Raw genomic sequence first — 14,760 nt, 5'->3', positions numbered from 1 at the left:
AAAACAAAACAAAAAATTAAAATTATATTAGCAATTGAGAATTCAAATTGTAAAAAAATTCAAACAAGAAAGATTTGGCTTGAAAAATTGTGGAAATAACCGGAGGGGACTTTGAAAGTTTGGCATAAAAACTATAGTAAATCCATCTACAAAATTGTGACCGGACTTCTAGAATTTGGTCTATTTTGTTCTTAAACTTTCACAATCTATCTTGTCAAGCGCTATTTTAATTTTATTGTTTCTTTCCAAACACAAGACATTTGCTTGATAACAAATTGCTTCATTGTTGTTTTCCATTATGGTAATTTTTACCTTGATTCTTTTCTATGCACTAATGGAGATTAAATAACTAGATTCTGTAGCTAATTTATAAATGTATATAATTTGATTAATTTATAAATACAAAGAAAATCAAATTGCCTCGAGATCTGAGAGAGATCTCTAATACTCCTCCAGATCATTATGTAATTCAACCCCATTACAAAATTCTACATCAGGGACCAACACCAGTGGCTCAAATAATCAAATCATTTAATTTGTGTAGTTTTTTGGGCTTAAATTGATTTTGTGTACTTCCCAGTGCAAATTTACACACAGCTTCTTTTAAACCAAAACAGGAGCTTGGCAACAATGTAATTAATTTTGTTCTTTTTTGAGGTAGGCATCAATATAATTTATAAAAACCCCTAGCACATTATTGGAAGAACCTTCATATATTCATGACTTGGTACTTGTACAACACCGCATATTTAAGAACAATAGTATTTTATTTTTTAAAAAAATAGAAAAAAAAACTATGCTTAAAGCATTAAACTCATGCGTTCATATTTCATGCATAGTTTTCTATCTTTTTCTCAAAAGGAGGATACTGCTGTAATTCTTTGTAAAGTTGGGGTTAGACGTAAAAAAGTAACCTATCATTTTGTATTGATTAGTTAAATTTCATTGCTTTGTCAAACATACTCTCAGTCTCAGTCTACTACAATACACATGCTTATGTGTGTGTATATATAAGCATGTGAAAGAGATCAAAAGCGAGGCAGACAAGCAATAAGTCACCCAAATCCCTTTTAGTTGTGAGAAGAGAAACCTTCAGGCCTAGAGATGGATATCCCCATGGATAACAGCCCCCCTTCTCCTTTCACCAATGCAAGCAATAACAAGGCTGTACCAGCACCATTTTTGACAAAGACATACCAATTGGTAGATGATCCATGTACCGATCACATAGTCTCGTGGGGAGACAATGATGCCACCTTTGTTGTATGGAGACCTCCTGAGTTTGCCAGAGAAATCTTGCCTAACTATTTCAAGCACAATAATTTCTCTAGTTTTGTGAGGCAACTCAACACCTATGTAAGTACTTCAGCTCTCTGTTCTTTGGGTTTTTGCCCATTTTTTTTGTGTTTGGTAGTTTTTTCAGTTTTTGTTCTTTTCTAATTCATCTCCTACGTATTGTGCAGTTATAATTTTTCCAAGGATATATGCATGGCTGGAAAATCTTAAACATTCCTTTTGTTCTTCAAAATCTTATGTGCTTCCAAAATGGGATACTAATTTATACACTACAGATAAACCACATATACAAAGTTACTGCTATAACTAAACACTACAATTTCTTTTGTATTACATTTTGCATAAAAAATATTTTTTAGTGTTCTGAACTAACATTTTTTTGTCAGTGGTATACCTGTTTTCCTCAACAAGTTCTTGGACTAACTTGTTATTTTCAATAACTTTAGGGTTTTAGAAAGATTGTAGCAGACAGGTGGGAGTTTGCAAATGAGCTCTTCAGAAAGGGATCCAAGCACTTGCTTTCAGAAATTCAGAGGAGAAAAACATCAAACCAAATCCTATCCTCTCCATTACCTCCATTCACCCCTTATCTCCATTCACCAGCTCCTCAACCTTCCTACACTCCACATAATCAGACAATGGAACAAAATTTGGGACCCACTTGGCATACTACCAAGCAGATGGATAACCCAAACTTTATATGTGCTCTATCCGAGGACAACCAACGGCTGAGGCGACGCAACTCAATTCTCCTCTCAGAGCTCTCACACATGAAGAAGCTATACAATGACATAATATACTTCTTGCAAAACCATGTAACTCCAGTTACAGCAACTGAATCTTATACCAATTGTAGGTTCGCGGAGCTCGATCCTGCCGATCAGTCTGATGAGCCGACTGATACAGTTAAGCTATTTGGTGTTTCATTGCATGCAAAAAAGATGAGATTACATCAAGATGATTAACAAATTTTTGAGGATTCAGAGTTTTTCTCTTTGTACATATTCTCATTTTGGACAAGAGGAGAGAGAGTTTTAAGTTCAAGAGCTATTGAGTAGAGTAGGCAAACCCAGCTGCAGGATTTCTCTTCACATTTTGCACCTTTAGAAAATAATTTTAACATGTGATTTTTGGCTAGCCTATGATCTGTACCTACCTGAAACTAGGTTGGTACCACTATTTGATCCGAATTTAGTCTGTTTTCTCATCTAGTTAATATTTGTTTTTTTCTCTCTGTAAATTATCTTAAAAAATGGTCATCGATCCCATCATAATGATAATAACGGATATATGTAAACTGTTTCCTGAACAGAGGTAGTAATGTCTAATTGTCTATCAGTCAAGGTGGCGATGTCTGTAGCAAACACTTCAACTTGTCTTCTATCCAGCACAGATCACAAGCCAAGTTAAGAAAAAAATCATGCATAATTGCCAACAATGTTATGCACATTTTAATTCCTCAGATCTCTACTCAGAATTTATTTCATCTAAATAAAGTTTCTTGCACAAGAGAATCAAATATCATACTATTGCAGCTTCAATGATTTCAGTTCAAAACTCATATTGATCAGCTAGGTTTTCAATAATTTCTTTAGACAAAGCATCATTGTGAGTTCAGAAATAGGAGCTAAAGATGCCAATCATGTAAAGTATCAACGGAAGTACAATGCAGATTTAGTAATCAAATCCGATTGAAACTAGGACTTCCTATCAGACGTGTATTGGTTATATTATTTATCTATGTTGACTGTTAGGTATCCCATGTAAGAAAATAAATGATCTGCAAAGTGCAAACACATCATCAGATGAAAGGATAAGAAATAAATATCCTGACAACTCGATACAAAATCAACAAAGCAAAGTTGAAGTTATGAACTCAACAATAGTACAAGTAGAGCCACAGTAGAAGAGAAAAAAAAGTGTCGATCTTGAACCCAACAACAAAAATTATGAACAATCAACAAGCTCAGCTGAATTAAGGTAATAACACTCCATTCTAATAGTATTAATCATAACTTGAATATTCACTAACTATAAATTTGGAGGCACTTATCTACAATTACATCACATAACAAAAGCAATACTGCTCACATGAATCATGACATAAATGTATGATATCTGGTCTTCAAACTTGAATAGTTAATCATGCTAGAACCAGGTACTTTGCTCATATTTCTCTGTTTCATCAAGGACCTTACATCTGTTAGATTATCCCACTTTCCCTTCTCGGCATACATGTTTGACAAAAGCACATGAAATCCATCATGGCTGGGTTCAAGTTCGATTAACTTCCTCCCAATTCTCTCTCCTATTCGAGTCTCTCCATGTTTCTTACATGCACACAATAATGCACCCCAGGTGGAATTGTCAGGAGAGAATGGCATGCTCTGTATAAGTGCTTCAGCTTCTTTAACAAAACCGGCACGGCCTAGCAGATCCACCATGCATCCAAAATGTGTAATATTGGGTGCAATTTTGTACCTCTCCTGCATTAAATTGAAATAGAAGCGGCCCTCTTGTACCAAACCGGCAAACCTACATGCACTCATAACTCCCACAAAGGTAATCTCATTTGGGACTACTCCACATTGTTCCATGCATGAAAATTTTTCAATTGACTCCTTAACTAGACCATTCAAGGCTAGCCCTAAAATAAGTGCATTCCATGTGGAAACACCTCTTTCTCCAGAAAAATTAAAAACCTCCAGCGCCTCTGGCATGCAACCGCATTTCATATACATGTCAATGAGAGCCGTGCTGAGAAATTCATCTTGTTTATATCTTTGTTTCCCGATATACATGTGTACCCATCTGCCTAGTTCTAAAGCAGACATACGTGCACATGCTGAAAGAACACTCACTAGTGCGGTCTCATCTGGTCTCATTCCTTCAATAAGCATTTGATCAAACAATTCTAGAGCCTCTTTGAAATAATAATTTTGTGCATAGCCTGATACCATGGTGTTCCAAGTTACCGTGTTTCTTTGAGGCATTGTACTAAATAGTAACTTCGCATCTTCAATTTGACCGCATTTAATGTAGCTCGATAGCATAGAATTCCACGAAATCTGATCCAAATTATCACTCGATTTAAAAATCTTTTTTGCTGAATCCGCATTCTTGTAACTGCTGTACATGTGAATGAGTGCATTTTGAATGTTATTATAAGCATCAAGGCCAAGCTTCATAATAAACACATGTATAATTTCTCCTTGCCTCACCACCCCAATTTGTGCACATGCAGAGAGAATAGTAACCATTAACACATCATCGACTAATCTAAATTCCTTATTCATTTCAGAGAACATCTCTAATGCTTTAACAATCATACCACTCTGCTCATAGCAAGAAATCATAGCACTCCATGAGACAATATCTTTGTAACCCATTTCATCGAACAACTTCTCTGCAGCCTCCACCCTATTACTCTTTCCAAACAAAGTTATCATGGAATTTGAGGTAAAGGCATCCTTCTCCTTCTCAGGCATGCGATTAAAAATCTCAACCGATTCATTCACATCACCCAACTGAATATACGCCGCTAACATTGAATTCCAAGAAACAGAATCCAACACAGGACTTCTATCAAACACCTTACGTGCATCTTGCAAGTTCCCACAGACTGAATACATACTGATAAGCGTGTTAACAACATAAACATCGCACTCAAAACCCATTTTCAGAACGTGGTTATGAATCTCTTTTCCTTCGACTTCACAACCTCTAATTGCACAGGCATGAAGTAGAATCGGGTACGTGCACTTATCCACAACCTCTAATTCCTCGGTAATCAGATAGCTATACAGAGGGATGCAATAATGGGGGAAGTTTCTCTTGATAGCACCTCTCATAACCGAGTTCAAGATGAACCCGTTTGGTGATTTGATCTGTTGGAGAAGGAGGCGTGAAAAATGGAAAGGGAAAAACAGAGAAGTGGTGCAGAGAGATATGATACGGCTGGCAGCATAGGTGTCGTTGATTAGACCAGAAATGGTGGCTTGTGCGAGGATTTGTGGGAGGAGTTTTGGAGACGTGTAGCATTTCGCGAGGTGGGTTTCGAGTAGTGAGAGAGTAATGGTGGGCTTTGTAATGGCTGATCTGAGAGCAGAGGGAAGGTGCATAGGTCCAATAACGAAATCATGGCAATTCGCAATACTTTAAACTGCATGTATTTATAAAGAATAAAATGTTAAGTGATTTACATATATAAACACGGGGATGTAGCTCAGATGGTAGAGCGCTCGCTTAGCATGCGAGAGGTACGGGGATCGATACCCCGCATCTCCATGTTTTTATCCTTTTTATAAATATATATTATATTTTTTTCTAACATCATAATAATCCTTATTTTAAATCTATAATGGTTTCATCAGCAAAGCTCATTTTAAGCAGCCATGTTTGATGATTAATTGCAATAATATCTGATAGAGTAACATGAATTACTTCCCTGACAATCTCTCCCAAGTTGGTGCAACTAAATCATAGTTTCTTGTTTCTTTTCCATTTTGTTGTTCCGATTTTCAGGCCATATTACAAGTGTGACCAACTGAAAGTCTGAAACATACTTTTTAGAGTCTATACAATCATGCAAACGAAGTCCACGTGATCTACTTGCTTGAGACCATTACAAAAACAAACAAACACCTTGATTGAGACCATTACAAAAAGTATTCAAAACAAACACGGTGCTTAAAAGTTATAGTTATGGATCACTTTCATGCAACAGAATTTAACAAGGTTCTAAATAGCATTTATAGCGGCATAGCGGAAAATAAAAAAAGCTTTAGTGTAAATAACTTTTTTATTTTAAAAATTATATTTTATGTTTCTACTAATAATAAACATCAAGAAAAAAACACTAAATTAATTAAGAAATTCTAATATTCATATTGAACTAATACAAAGTTCAAATTGTCATTCAAAATATCTCTAATTCAAAAACTATCGGTATATTTAATTTATATTCAAAATATACCACTACCAATATATTGGTGCCGCTATCGGTATCAATTTAAATTCAAATAGTACTAATTGCAAATCATTTAAATCAGTTAAGCGGTATCAATATCTGGACATTAAGACCCATTAAAATTGCAAAATTACAAGCCCATGTAGCATAGCGGACCGCTATTGTCACTACGCGCTATAGCAGACCGCTATTAGCGCTATAGTGGCCGTAGCTCGATTAGCACAGTTTTACCCCGTAACTTAGCTTTCTAGGTCACTATTTAGAACACTTGAATTTAATGTTTGAAAGGATGTAGAGCAAGGGGCAAATCTAGGTGTATGTCAAAAGTAAAGTCATATTCCTATATTAAAATTTAATTATTATTTTTTATGTTTTTATATAGTCTAGCTCTTTTCATAGAATATTTGTCAACTTGTACTTAAGAGTTTCATAGAATAAGGTCATGAGCTCAATTTTTATCTTTTTCACATATTAATATATATATTATGTATTTTATAAATTAGCCCCCCTATTTAAATTTTCTAGTTCCACCCCTACCTAGAGTACATTGGCAACAAGTAAACCATCATTGCCAGAAGGGGATTAGATTTGTTTTCTAAAAGATTTCTCTATTATATAATTTCAAACGTCAAATCTGTACAAAAATGATTAAAACCCAATAAAAATATAATCAAGAGCTAAGATCAAATGACATAAAAGCCAACCGCGGTATCTTTTCTATCAGTTAAATCTGTACAAAAACCTCTCGACATAACCATTACACATCACATGCATCCATATACTACCCACACAAGTAGTTTAAAAAAATAAAATGAAAAAGAGAGAAAAGAGGAGAAACTCTAACCATAAATAGATATTCTAACATTACAAATTATATTTCTTCATTATGGCCACAGCCACTTCCTGTTCTAACCCTAAATTTTTAGGGCTTTGTTAGGCCTTGGTGATAATCGAGCGGGTAGAGACACCATGTAAGAGTTTGATAAAGCCAAGGAAGCTGAGTTTACCATCAGAGTGCCTAATCCAGTCTTGAAGTACCACGTGCACTGGTACTGAGGGGCTCAGTCCCAGTTCCTGACAATAAAAAGAGAATAAATAATATTTCTTTTGTACTAAAACACAAAATTAAAATTAAAACAAATGACAGAAGTAAGTTCCTTCGTGACATCACAGTCAACAAATAGTTACTAATTTACCACCTTTGGAGAAGACCGACCTTCACACAGAGAGACTATCTCAAACTTTGGTACATAACATTTCACATTTCAGTCCTTTTTATGTAACAGTTGGAATGGGTCACACTCAATCTTTACTTTACCATCTTTTATGGTACTGGTACCAATACAAAACCAGTATGTAACAGAAAAAATCAGTATTGAATTATAAAAGAACAGAAACAAGGTATACCGAAGCGAGCTCTTCTATCATGATAGGTCGGTTGCCTTCCTTCTCAAAAAACTCATAGGCACGGCGTGCATGCTGCTCCCAAGTGTCCAGTGCTTCCAACTGGTACACACTGATGCTAGATGCGGCAAATTCTTCAAAATCCATCTTTCTGTACTGAAGAGAGCTCACCTGAAAAAAATTATAAAAAAATGAGATTGCAGTAAACCAAAACACAAACAATCAAGAACTAGTCCTTGCCAATTGCACTAAGTGACTTAAATGTACTTAGAAATAACAGAACCATGTGCAATAATATATGGTATAATTTTCTTAGGAATGTTGTCTCTACCTGCAACCAGAGTAAGCCTTTTTCGGTATAAGGTAATTTGTGAAGTCAACAGGAAAAACTTTTCAGAACTTGTCTTGTTTTCATTTATAATCTGTAGATTTATATTATCTGATGGGCATGAAGTGCATATAGCTTTTCCTTTTGAAACAAGCAGGTGAAGAGCGCCAATATATATTAAAAAAATAGAGAATCAAGGGCCAAGTTTTGAGTGCATACATACCGTATTGACAAAATCGAGCACTCTAGAGTCCTTCATTGCTTCTGTTGAGTTCTTGACCAGAGCCTTTCAAAGAAGAAAAGCAATATTCAAACAACAAATACATTTAGAAGTAAATCAGAAATAAATATATACTTCAAATGAGAAGAAGCATTCATAGAAAAAGGATATCAGATTTAATGAAGTCTAGATGTGCAATCTTGAACTGAAGTCAGAGAAAAGTACTTACCACACCATTGACTATTTGACTACGAATTTTGGTAATGTTTCAGTTAATACTGGACCCGCACAACCACATGCTATTCAACATGTTTTAGGCAACCAGCTCCAGGTAACCAACAAGCTTGCAATTAGCCAAAAGAGAGAAAAAAAAAATGGGTACTAAAGCACCAACCGTTTTTAGGTTTTGCAAAGAGATATAACCGCTCTTATTGGGTGCTAACAATCCAAACTGTTCTCTCACGTAAATCAGCTGAGTTGTTGTCAGAGTCTTTGCAAGGGCCTAGACAAACAGAAAACCGGAAATAATAATAAAAATAAATCAAACCTATATGAGAAAATTGAATTAAAAAAATAATAAAAATAGCTTAATCACATTGAAGTCAGTAGGTTGACTGCAGACTATTGCAAAATCATGTAAATCAGCTGAGTTGTTGTCAGAGTCTTCAAGGGGTAAGATGTTTATTTGAACGAGCGATGGAATTTAATTTGATACTAATAATATAGTCAAGCAGATAATTTTTTTGAAAAGTACCATACCCTTAAAGCTGACTTCCGAAGGGAAGATGAACTCAAGTAAGCCCGAATAAGCTTATAAACCATCATGTCTAATGGTATCTTCACCTCTTGCCCATCCCTTAACCATGGATGACCTAAAATTTAGAACATAGAAGAAAAAAAAACAAGTCTTTAATAAACAAATTTTATTTGTTGTATTAGTGAAAATTCTACTTCCATGGAATTAATAATCAGCATTAAGTTCAAACAAGTGACCAAATCAAAGATGAAATCCGGGGCACTAATAAATTAAGAGTTGCAGTAGGAGCCTGAGTGGCTGCCGGTCTTTTAGAACTTCTATTGAGTAATTTTTCCCATTCTCCAAATGATAATCATACTATCACTAATTCCTTCTCCATTTATGAGAGGTTTAGACATCTTTCAAAAAAAGGGACAGGAAGATCCATAGATGTCATTTGTCCCCATGTGAGGTAAACATGAAATCTTAGAAGTTCACATGGGAGCGAATCCTTAAACTTACTGAAACAATGCCTAATTACTCCTCTCACATATCTATGTATAGTACTCGGTTTTGCAAGCTTATTGTTCCAAGAAAGGTATACAAAATAACTAGGAAGAATTTTATGTAAGCCGCAACAAAATACAAGATCAGACAGTACCCTCAGAAGATAATAAACTCATGCCCCACTAAAACACTGAATCTGGATGCTCTCTTATTGTCCAGCAAACCAACCCAACCCCAAGTGAATTTCCTCAAAAAATAAGAAAACTTACAAAGAGCCTGAGCAGCTGTCATCCTCTTTCGGTAATCCTTGTTGAGCAATTTCTTGACAAAATCTTTGGCCTCAGTGGAAAGAGATGGCCATGGGGCCTCATCAAAAGAGGGTTCGGCCTTGAGCACAGCACGGAATATTCCGGACTCAGTTCGGGCCCAAAAGGGGCGGGACCCACACAACAAAATGTATGCAATGACACCGACACTCCACATGTCCGCTTCAGTACCGTAAGCCCGGTGCAGCACTTCGGGAGCCACGTAGTAGGCACTCCCGACTATATCATTCAGCCTCTCGTCTTGAAAATTGTTTAAAGAGGCAAGAGGTTAATAATTGAGGAAAGATAAAACTTTGAGCATTTTCTGTGTGTTTTGTGTGTCTGTGTGTGAATTTAGTAAGACGGAGCAGTTGGTGTATAAGCATTGATAGACATAGATGGTTTAATAGATACATGCTTGTTATAGAAACATTAATATATCGTGCACAATTATATTTTTGTACTGTGGATGTGTGGGGGGTTTCCATTCAGAACACATTCAAACTTGTATTGCTGTCTTTATGAATTGTTATATGCATGTATAATTGATATTAGGGACTAAGACAAACAGAAGTTACCAAGGGGAGGTCCTGGAGCTTTGCCAAAAAATTCATTTTCAAGCATAAAAAAGTTACTTAGAAGTATATAAACAAAGATTATTAAGTTTTCTGTCGGCATGAGTGAACCACAATGTCGTTACGTATTGCCTACTTAAAACCAACCTGGCTTCACAAAATCTGATAATCCAAAATCTATCACTTTCAAGGCAGCATCCTCCTCCCTCGAAGAAAAAAGAAAATTCTGACAAAAGGAGAGAAAATAATAAAAAAATTAAGTATTAAAATTAATTAGTGCAACTAAATGTCATGGATCTATTAAATTAAATAAAAGAAATTAGAGAAAAATGAACCTCTGGTTTCAGGTCCCTGTGAACAACTCCTTGGAGATGGCAAAATGATACAACACCAAGTATTTGTGCCAAAACCGTCTTTGCATCTTCTTCAGAGTATTTCCCACCCCTAATGTATTGTTTAAATTTTAAAATAACATTTAAAAAGATCAGATCAGAGCCTGAATGAACCTTACAAGTTAAATCTACAATTTGAAATTTGATGCCTATGGGAAATTACTATAGGCCATCTTTCTTTACTGTTGGATTTTGCTAACACGCCATTACAGTCTGGTCCTATCTCCTTCATCATTTTCTTTGAATTTGTCTACTGTAAACTAGTTTAACTGGTTCAATGCTTTGATGAGTTCATGTGCCTAACCAAATTAAACCCCAATCACTAACCATTTTATCAGAGACACTGGCTAAAATTTAAAATAAGTCTGTGGAATGAAATGCGAAAGTACCTTGATAGTATTCTATCCAGTAGTTCACCTCCTTTGCATAACCTGATAAAAAAGTGTACATTTAAAATAACCAACTTGTATATATAACACTGGTTAGGTATGGAACTGGTACAGTATTTTGATGCATGAAAGTTGTGTCTGGTTCCATTGTTTTTCTTTCTAAAGTATAATAATTCTTGAGCTCAAGAGGTAAAGAAGAGGTTATGGTATGACAATTTTGGTAGATTTCAAGAATCAGATGTAATGAAATATATATTTTATAGAATGACAAGGAAAATTCTACTTTTACATGAGCATGTTATGAAGTTTTGCAAGGGCAGAATAGCAAGGTAAAATTTCCTATTTAATACTTACTCCATGACAATATAGACATTATCTTCATCCTCGAAGGCATCATAAAATTGTACTAGATTTTTGTGACCCGTAAGAGAACTTAAAATTCTGACCTCTCTCCTCACATCCTCTATTGAAATTGCAGTTGTCATCTAACAAAAATAAAATTCTGCTTTAGTGTGAGAAAAAGGAATATGCCCATCATAACATGAAAATGTTAGAAAAATAGGTCAGAATTAAACAACATCATACCAAGAATTTGAGAACACGCCAATTGTCAGGTAAGGAGACCTACTAAACCAAAAATGGACAATAACCTAGATGGAATATCATGCTTTGTTAATTTTTTGTTATTTGGTTTTTCATTTATTAATGATGTCGCTTACTTGTCTATATGTTTTTCAAAACTAAACCAAGCTGGCAGCCATATGTAAAAATTTATCTGAATATGATAAGCAATATTCACATTTTCTAAATATTGGTCAACTTGTGAGCATTTGCTCAATCAATTCATAATAATAGACAACCAGGGCCAGTTGGTACCTTGCCAGTAGTATCATCAACCACCTTACTTTATCAATAGACCACAATTAAACATGACAAAGAACAAAAACTAGAAGGCATAAGACAATAATTAATTCTAAACCGCATTATGCAACTCAAGCTTTGAATGCAATTGGAAAGACAAAAAGAACATGAATCTAAATAATTGACAGTATTTAATTTTTGGTTCCATAGACCCAATACTACAGTGACAAATCACCAAAAAAATCCGAGTAACTGCAAATTACTCGAGATCTATAAAATTACAAAAATAATTCCACAAAATACAGACCTTTGTTTTAGGTATGACCTTAACTGCCACCTCCTCACCCTTCATCTCCCCCTTCTTCCCTTTGGCAGCGCAAGTATACCCGAAATGCCCGCGGCCCACCTCGTCCCCAAGCTCATATTTTGCAAAAAAGCCCTTGGAAAACCCAAAATTCTTGTCTAGTGCCAATTCCACCTCAGAACCTTCTGGTATGGGGACTTCATTTGGTTTCACCGACCCATGCCGCCTTGCCAGGAGAGCCTTTATGTGCTTAGCTGGTGATGGCGGCGGGAAGGGTCGCTTCAAAATCCGTAAAGGGGTAGAAGTGACACTTGAATTGGCTGGAGAGCCCTTGTATGAGGCCGGCAACGGGCTCGGGAGGTAGAACGGAAATTTGGGCAGTTTCGGCGTGCTGGGTCTCTTAGGTGTGGGCCCCACAACGTCAACAGTGTTGTTGTCTTTTTCAACTTCATCTTGTACTGGGTCGAGCGCCGGGGCTGGTGCTGGTCGGCCGTAGCACAGCCCCATGGTGAGAGAAGATTAAAGCTCTCTGGCAAGACTTTCAGGGGGGGCTCAGATGAAAAATTGATTTGCAATTGCGAAGATTTTGAGAAAAATTTAGAGCAAGAAGCTAGTGTTGGGAGCTTCAGAGAAGCATTTTTCCAAATAGGGAATTAGAGTACAGCAAATTTAAAACATGAGTATGACAAGAAAGAGAGAAGGAACGAAATCAGATCAAATTTTGCTCCAATTAAACAAGCGAAGTGGCAAATTATCAGCCAAAAAAGAGAGGAAACACAAAAGAAAAAAAGAAAGATACCGACTTTGAGAGCTAAATGAGAGAAAAAGAAGGGTCAATTTTTTCTAGCGAAGCGACGATACCATGGCGCAATTGAGAAGGAAAGTGATGAATCTGAGTAAATGTTGTGTGGGGGGTGAGAGAGGAAAAGGTGTTGCTTTCTTTTGCTTTCTTTTAAGAGGAGGCTCTTTCTTTATGGTGTGGCATTTGTTCTTTTTCTCGAGAGTGAGAAAGAGAGTGATAAATAAAAGATAAAACCGTAGCTTATGCAAAGCCATTTTGTTATAATCACAGTCACAGGCTGTCTTATTTGGCGAGTTTACAAATAATTTAATCGAGAGGGACCTAAATGGAAATATTCGTTTTCAGTTTGTTCACATTTTGTGCGTTTAGATCCTGAGCTTACAAGCAAGGTGTTTCGGGTTCGGTGCATAAGAATTGAATGCGAATCCAATAATCTTAGTTGGCTCTACACTCTACTGCAAGTTATCCTGCACCATGATTTGGATTCTCCTTTTTTAATATTCCTTTTTGTTAATTTTTCTTTTTGGTCGTTAATTCGTTAATCGTTTTACCTAAACTTTTCAATTTTCATTTTGAGGTTCACTCTCTTGTTTTAATAATTTGTTTTCTCTTATTATATAACAAAAAATTAAGAATATTTTAGGCCTATTAGTGAAATTAAGAAGAAATTAAAACCAACTGTCCAGTATTAAATAGAAATTAAATTAATTTTAATTTCTCAACATCGATACTCGTCTCAATTAATTTTTAATTATTTTTAACTGTCACGTCAGCAATTATTGCTAGAGACAACTATAACAACGGAAACAAAATTCACTATTTTACCGTTAAAAAATGATTAATCTAGAAGAATCTTTCAAGATTAGAATCTACGCTACATTAGCTTTAAAAAATTAAAAAATTAATATCAATGCAGATGCTTTGTATGTTATTAAAAATATATAATGTAAGAAATATCACTTTATATATCGATATTGGAGTAAGGCTACCATGTTTTGAAAATTAAAGTGGGTGTTTTAATTTGCGCTCATATTTCTAATTTTAAAGTTCAAAACGTCGATCCGAACCATTCAAGTTGATATTCATATTAAATTGTGCTTGGAGATCAAATTTTATATTTTTCTGAAAAAATTTTACTATTTTTTTAGAATTTTTCAAAATCAGTGTTTTTCAGAAAATTATGAACCATTAAAAACAGTGATTTTCAAAAATTCTAAATAAATAGTAAAAAATTTCCAAAAAATATAAAATTTGGTCTCCAAGCACGATTTAATATGGATATCAACTTGAATGGTTCAGATTGACATTTTGAACTTTAAAACTAAAAATATGAGCGCAAATTAAAACACTCACTTTAATTTGCAAAACATAGTAGCCTTACTATTGATATTGATCCAACAAAGTACTGCTCACTCTAGTGGAGTTTAGACACACTACAAGGTATCTCCATTGGAGCCATTGGTACTTTTAATGTGCTCATTAATTATATACAGGCATGTAGCAGCTAACTTACCCCACATATCAATTAAGTAACAAATTTAGGTTAATTTATACTATATGTTGGGGGCCTTGACATATTGGTTCTAAATAATTAACAGTACCTGTTACCTGTACCTGGTACATTGTTGTTATACACGAATAACTGATGATATATTAAAAGCTTAGATTTTTT

General features: G+C 35.1%; 3 protein-coding genes and 1 non-coding gene across 4 annotated transcripts; 2 read left to right on the top strand and 2 right to left on the bottom strand.

The window, feature by feature from the left end:
* Nucleotides 1–1,041: 1,041 nt before the first annotated feature.
* LOC144565374 (heat stress transcription factor B-4d-like) lies at nt 1,042–2,436 on the top strand. The gene is made up of 2 exons (XM_078315111.1): nt 1,042–1,356; nt 1,743–2,436. The coding sequence occupies exons 1-2, from the start codon at nt 1,105–1,107 to the stop codon at nt 2,259–2,261; spliced, it is 771 nt and encodes a 256-aa protein (XP_078171237.1). The 5' UTR covers nt 1,042–1,104; the 3' UTR covers nt 2,262–2,436.
* A 705-nt stretch (nt 2,437–3,141) lies between these two features.
* Nucleotides 3,142–5,417, bottom strand: LOC144565822 (pentatricopeptide repeat-containing protein At2g22410, mitochondrial-like). The gene has a single exon (XM_078315667.1). The coding sequence runs from the start codon at nt 5,415–5,417 to the stop codon at nt 3,393–3,395; it is 2,025 nt and encodes a 674-aa protein (XP_078171793.1). The 3' UTR covers nt 3,142–3,392.
* A 93-nt stretch (nt 5,418–5,510) lies between these two features.
* Nucleotides 5,511–5,583, top strand: TRNAA-AGC (transfer RNA alanine (anticodon AGC)). Its single transcript has one exon. It is a non-coding gene; the product is annotated as a tRNA-Ala (tRNA).
* A 1,379-nt stretch (nt 5,584–6,962) lies between these two features.
* LOC144565320 (calcium/calmodulin-dependent serine/threonine-protein kinase 1-like) lies at nt 6,963–13,246 on the bottom strand. The gene is made up of 11 exons (XM_078315044.1): nt 12,290–13,246; nt 11,476–11,606; nt 11,122–11,163; nt 10,676–10,784; nt 10,488–10,566; nt 9,730–10,026; nt 8,977–9,089; nt 8,612–8,719; nt 8,221–8,283; nt 7,673–7,840; nt 6,963–7,339 (listed from the first exon to the last, which is right to left on the bottom strand). The coding sequence occupies exons 1-11, from the start codon at nt 12,791–12,793 to the stop codon at nt 7,199–7,201; spliced, it is 1,755 nt and encodes a 584-aa protein (XP_078171170.1). The 5' UTR covers nt 12,794–13,246; the 3' UTR covers nt 6,963–7,198.
* Between the last annotated feature and the right edge of the window lie 1,514 nt (nt 13,247–14,760).

The sequence above is a fragment of the Carex rostrata genome, chromosome 14 (genome assembly GCF_964058835.1).
Source record: "Carex rostrata chromosome 14, lpCarRost1.2, whole genome shotgun sequence".
Lineage (NCBI taxonomy): Eukaryota > Viridiplantae > Streptophyta > Magnoliopsida > Poales > Cyperaceae > Carex > Carex rostrata.
The sequence above is the reverse complement of the archived record's forward strand: the minus strand, read 5'-3'. Positions and strand labels throughout refer to the sequence as shown.

Excerpts from the sequence above, each read along its gene's own strand:
- LOC144565374 (XM_078315111.1), top strand. The coding sequence starts at position 1,105 with ATGGATATCCCCATGGATAACAGCCCCCCTTCTCCTTTCACCAATGCA. Across the intron at positions 1,357-1,742 it reads TGAGGCAACTCAACACCTAT|GGTTTTAGAAAGATTGTAGC; the intron begins GTAAGTACTTCA and ends CAATAACTTTAG.
- LOC144565822 (XM_078315667.1), bottom strand. The coding sequence starts at position 5,417 with ATGCACCTTCCCTCTGCTCTCAGATCAGCCATTACAAAGCCCACCATT.
- LOC144565320 (XM_078315044.1), bottom strand. The coding sequence starts at position 12,793 with ATGGGGCTGTGCTACGGCCGACCAGCACCAGCCCCGGCGCTCGACCCA. Across the intron at positions 10,567-10,675 it reads ACAGGGACCTGAAACCAGAG|AATTTTCTTTTTTCTTCGAG; the intron begins GTTCATTTTTCT and ends TCCTTTTGTCAG. Across the intron at positions 7,841-8,220 it reads TGCTCGATTTTGTCAATACG|GTGAGCTCTCTTCAGTACAG; the intron begins GTATGTATGCAC and ends AATTTTTTTCAG.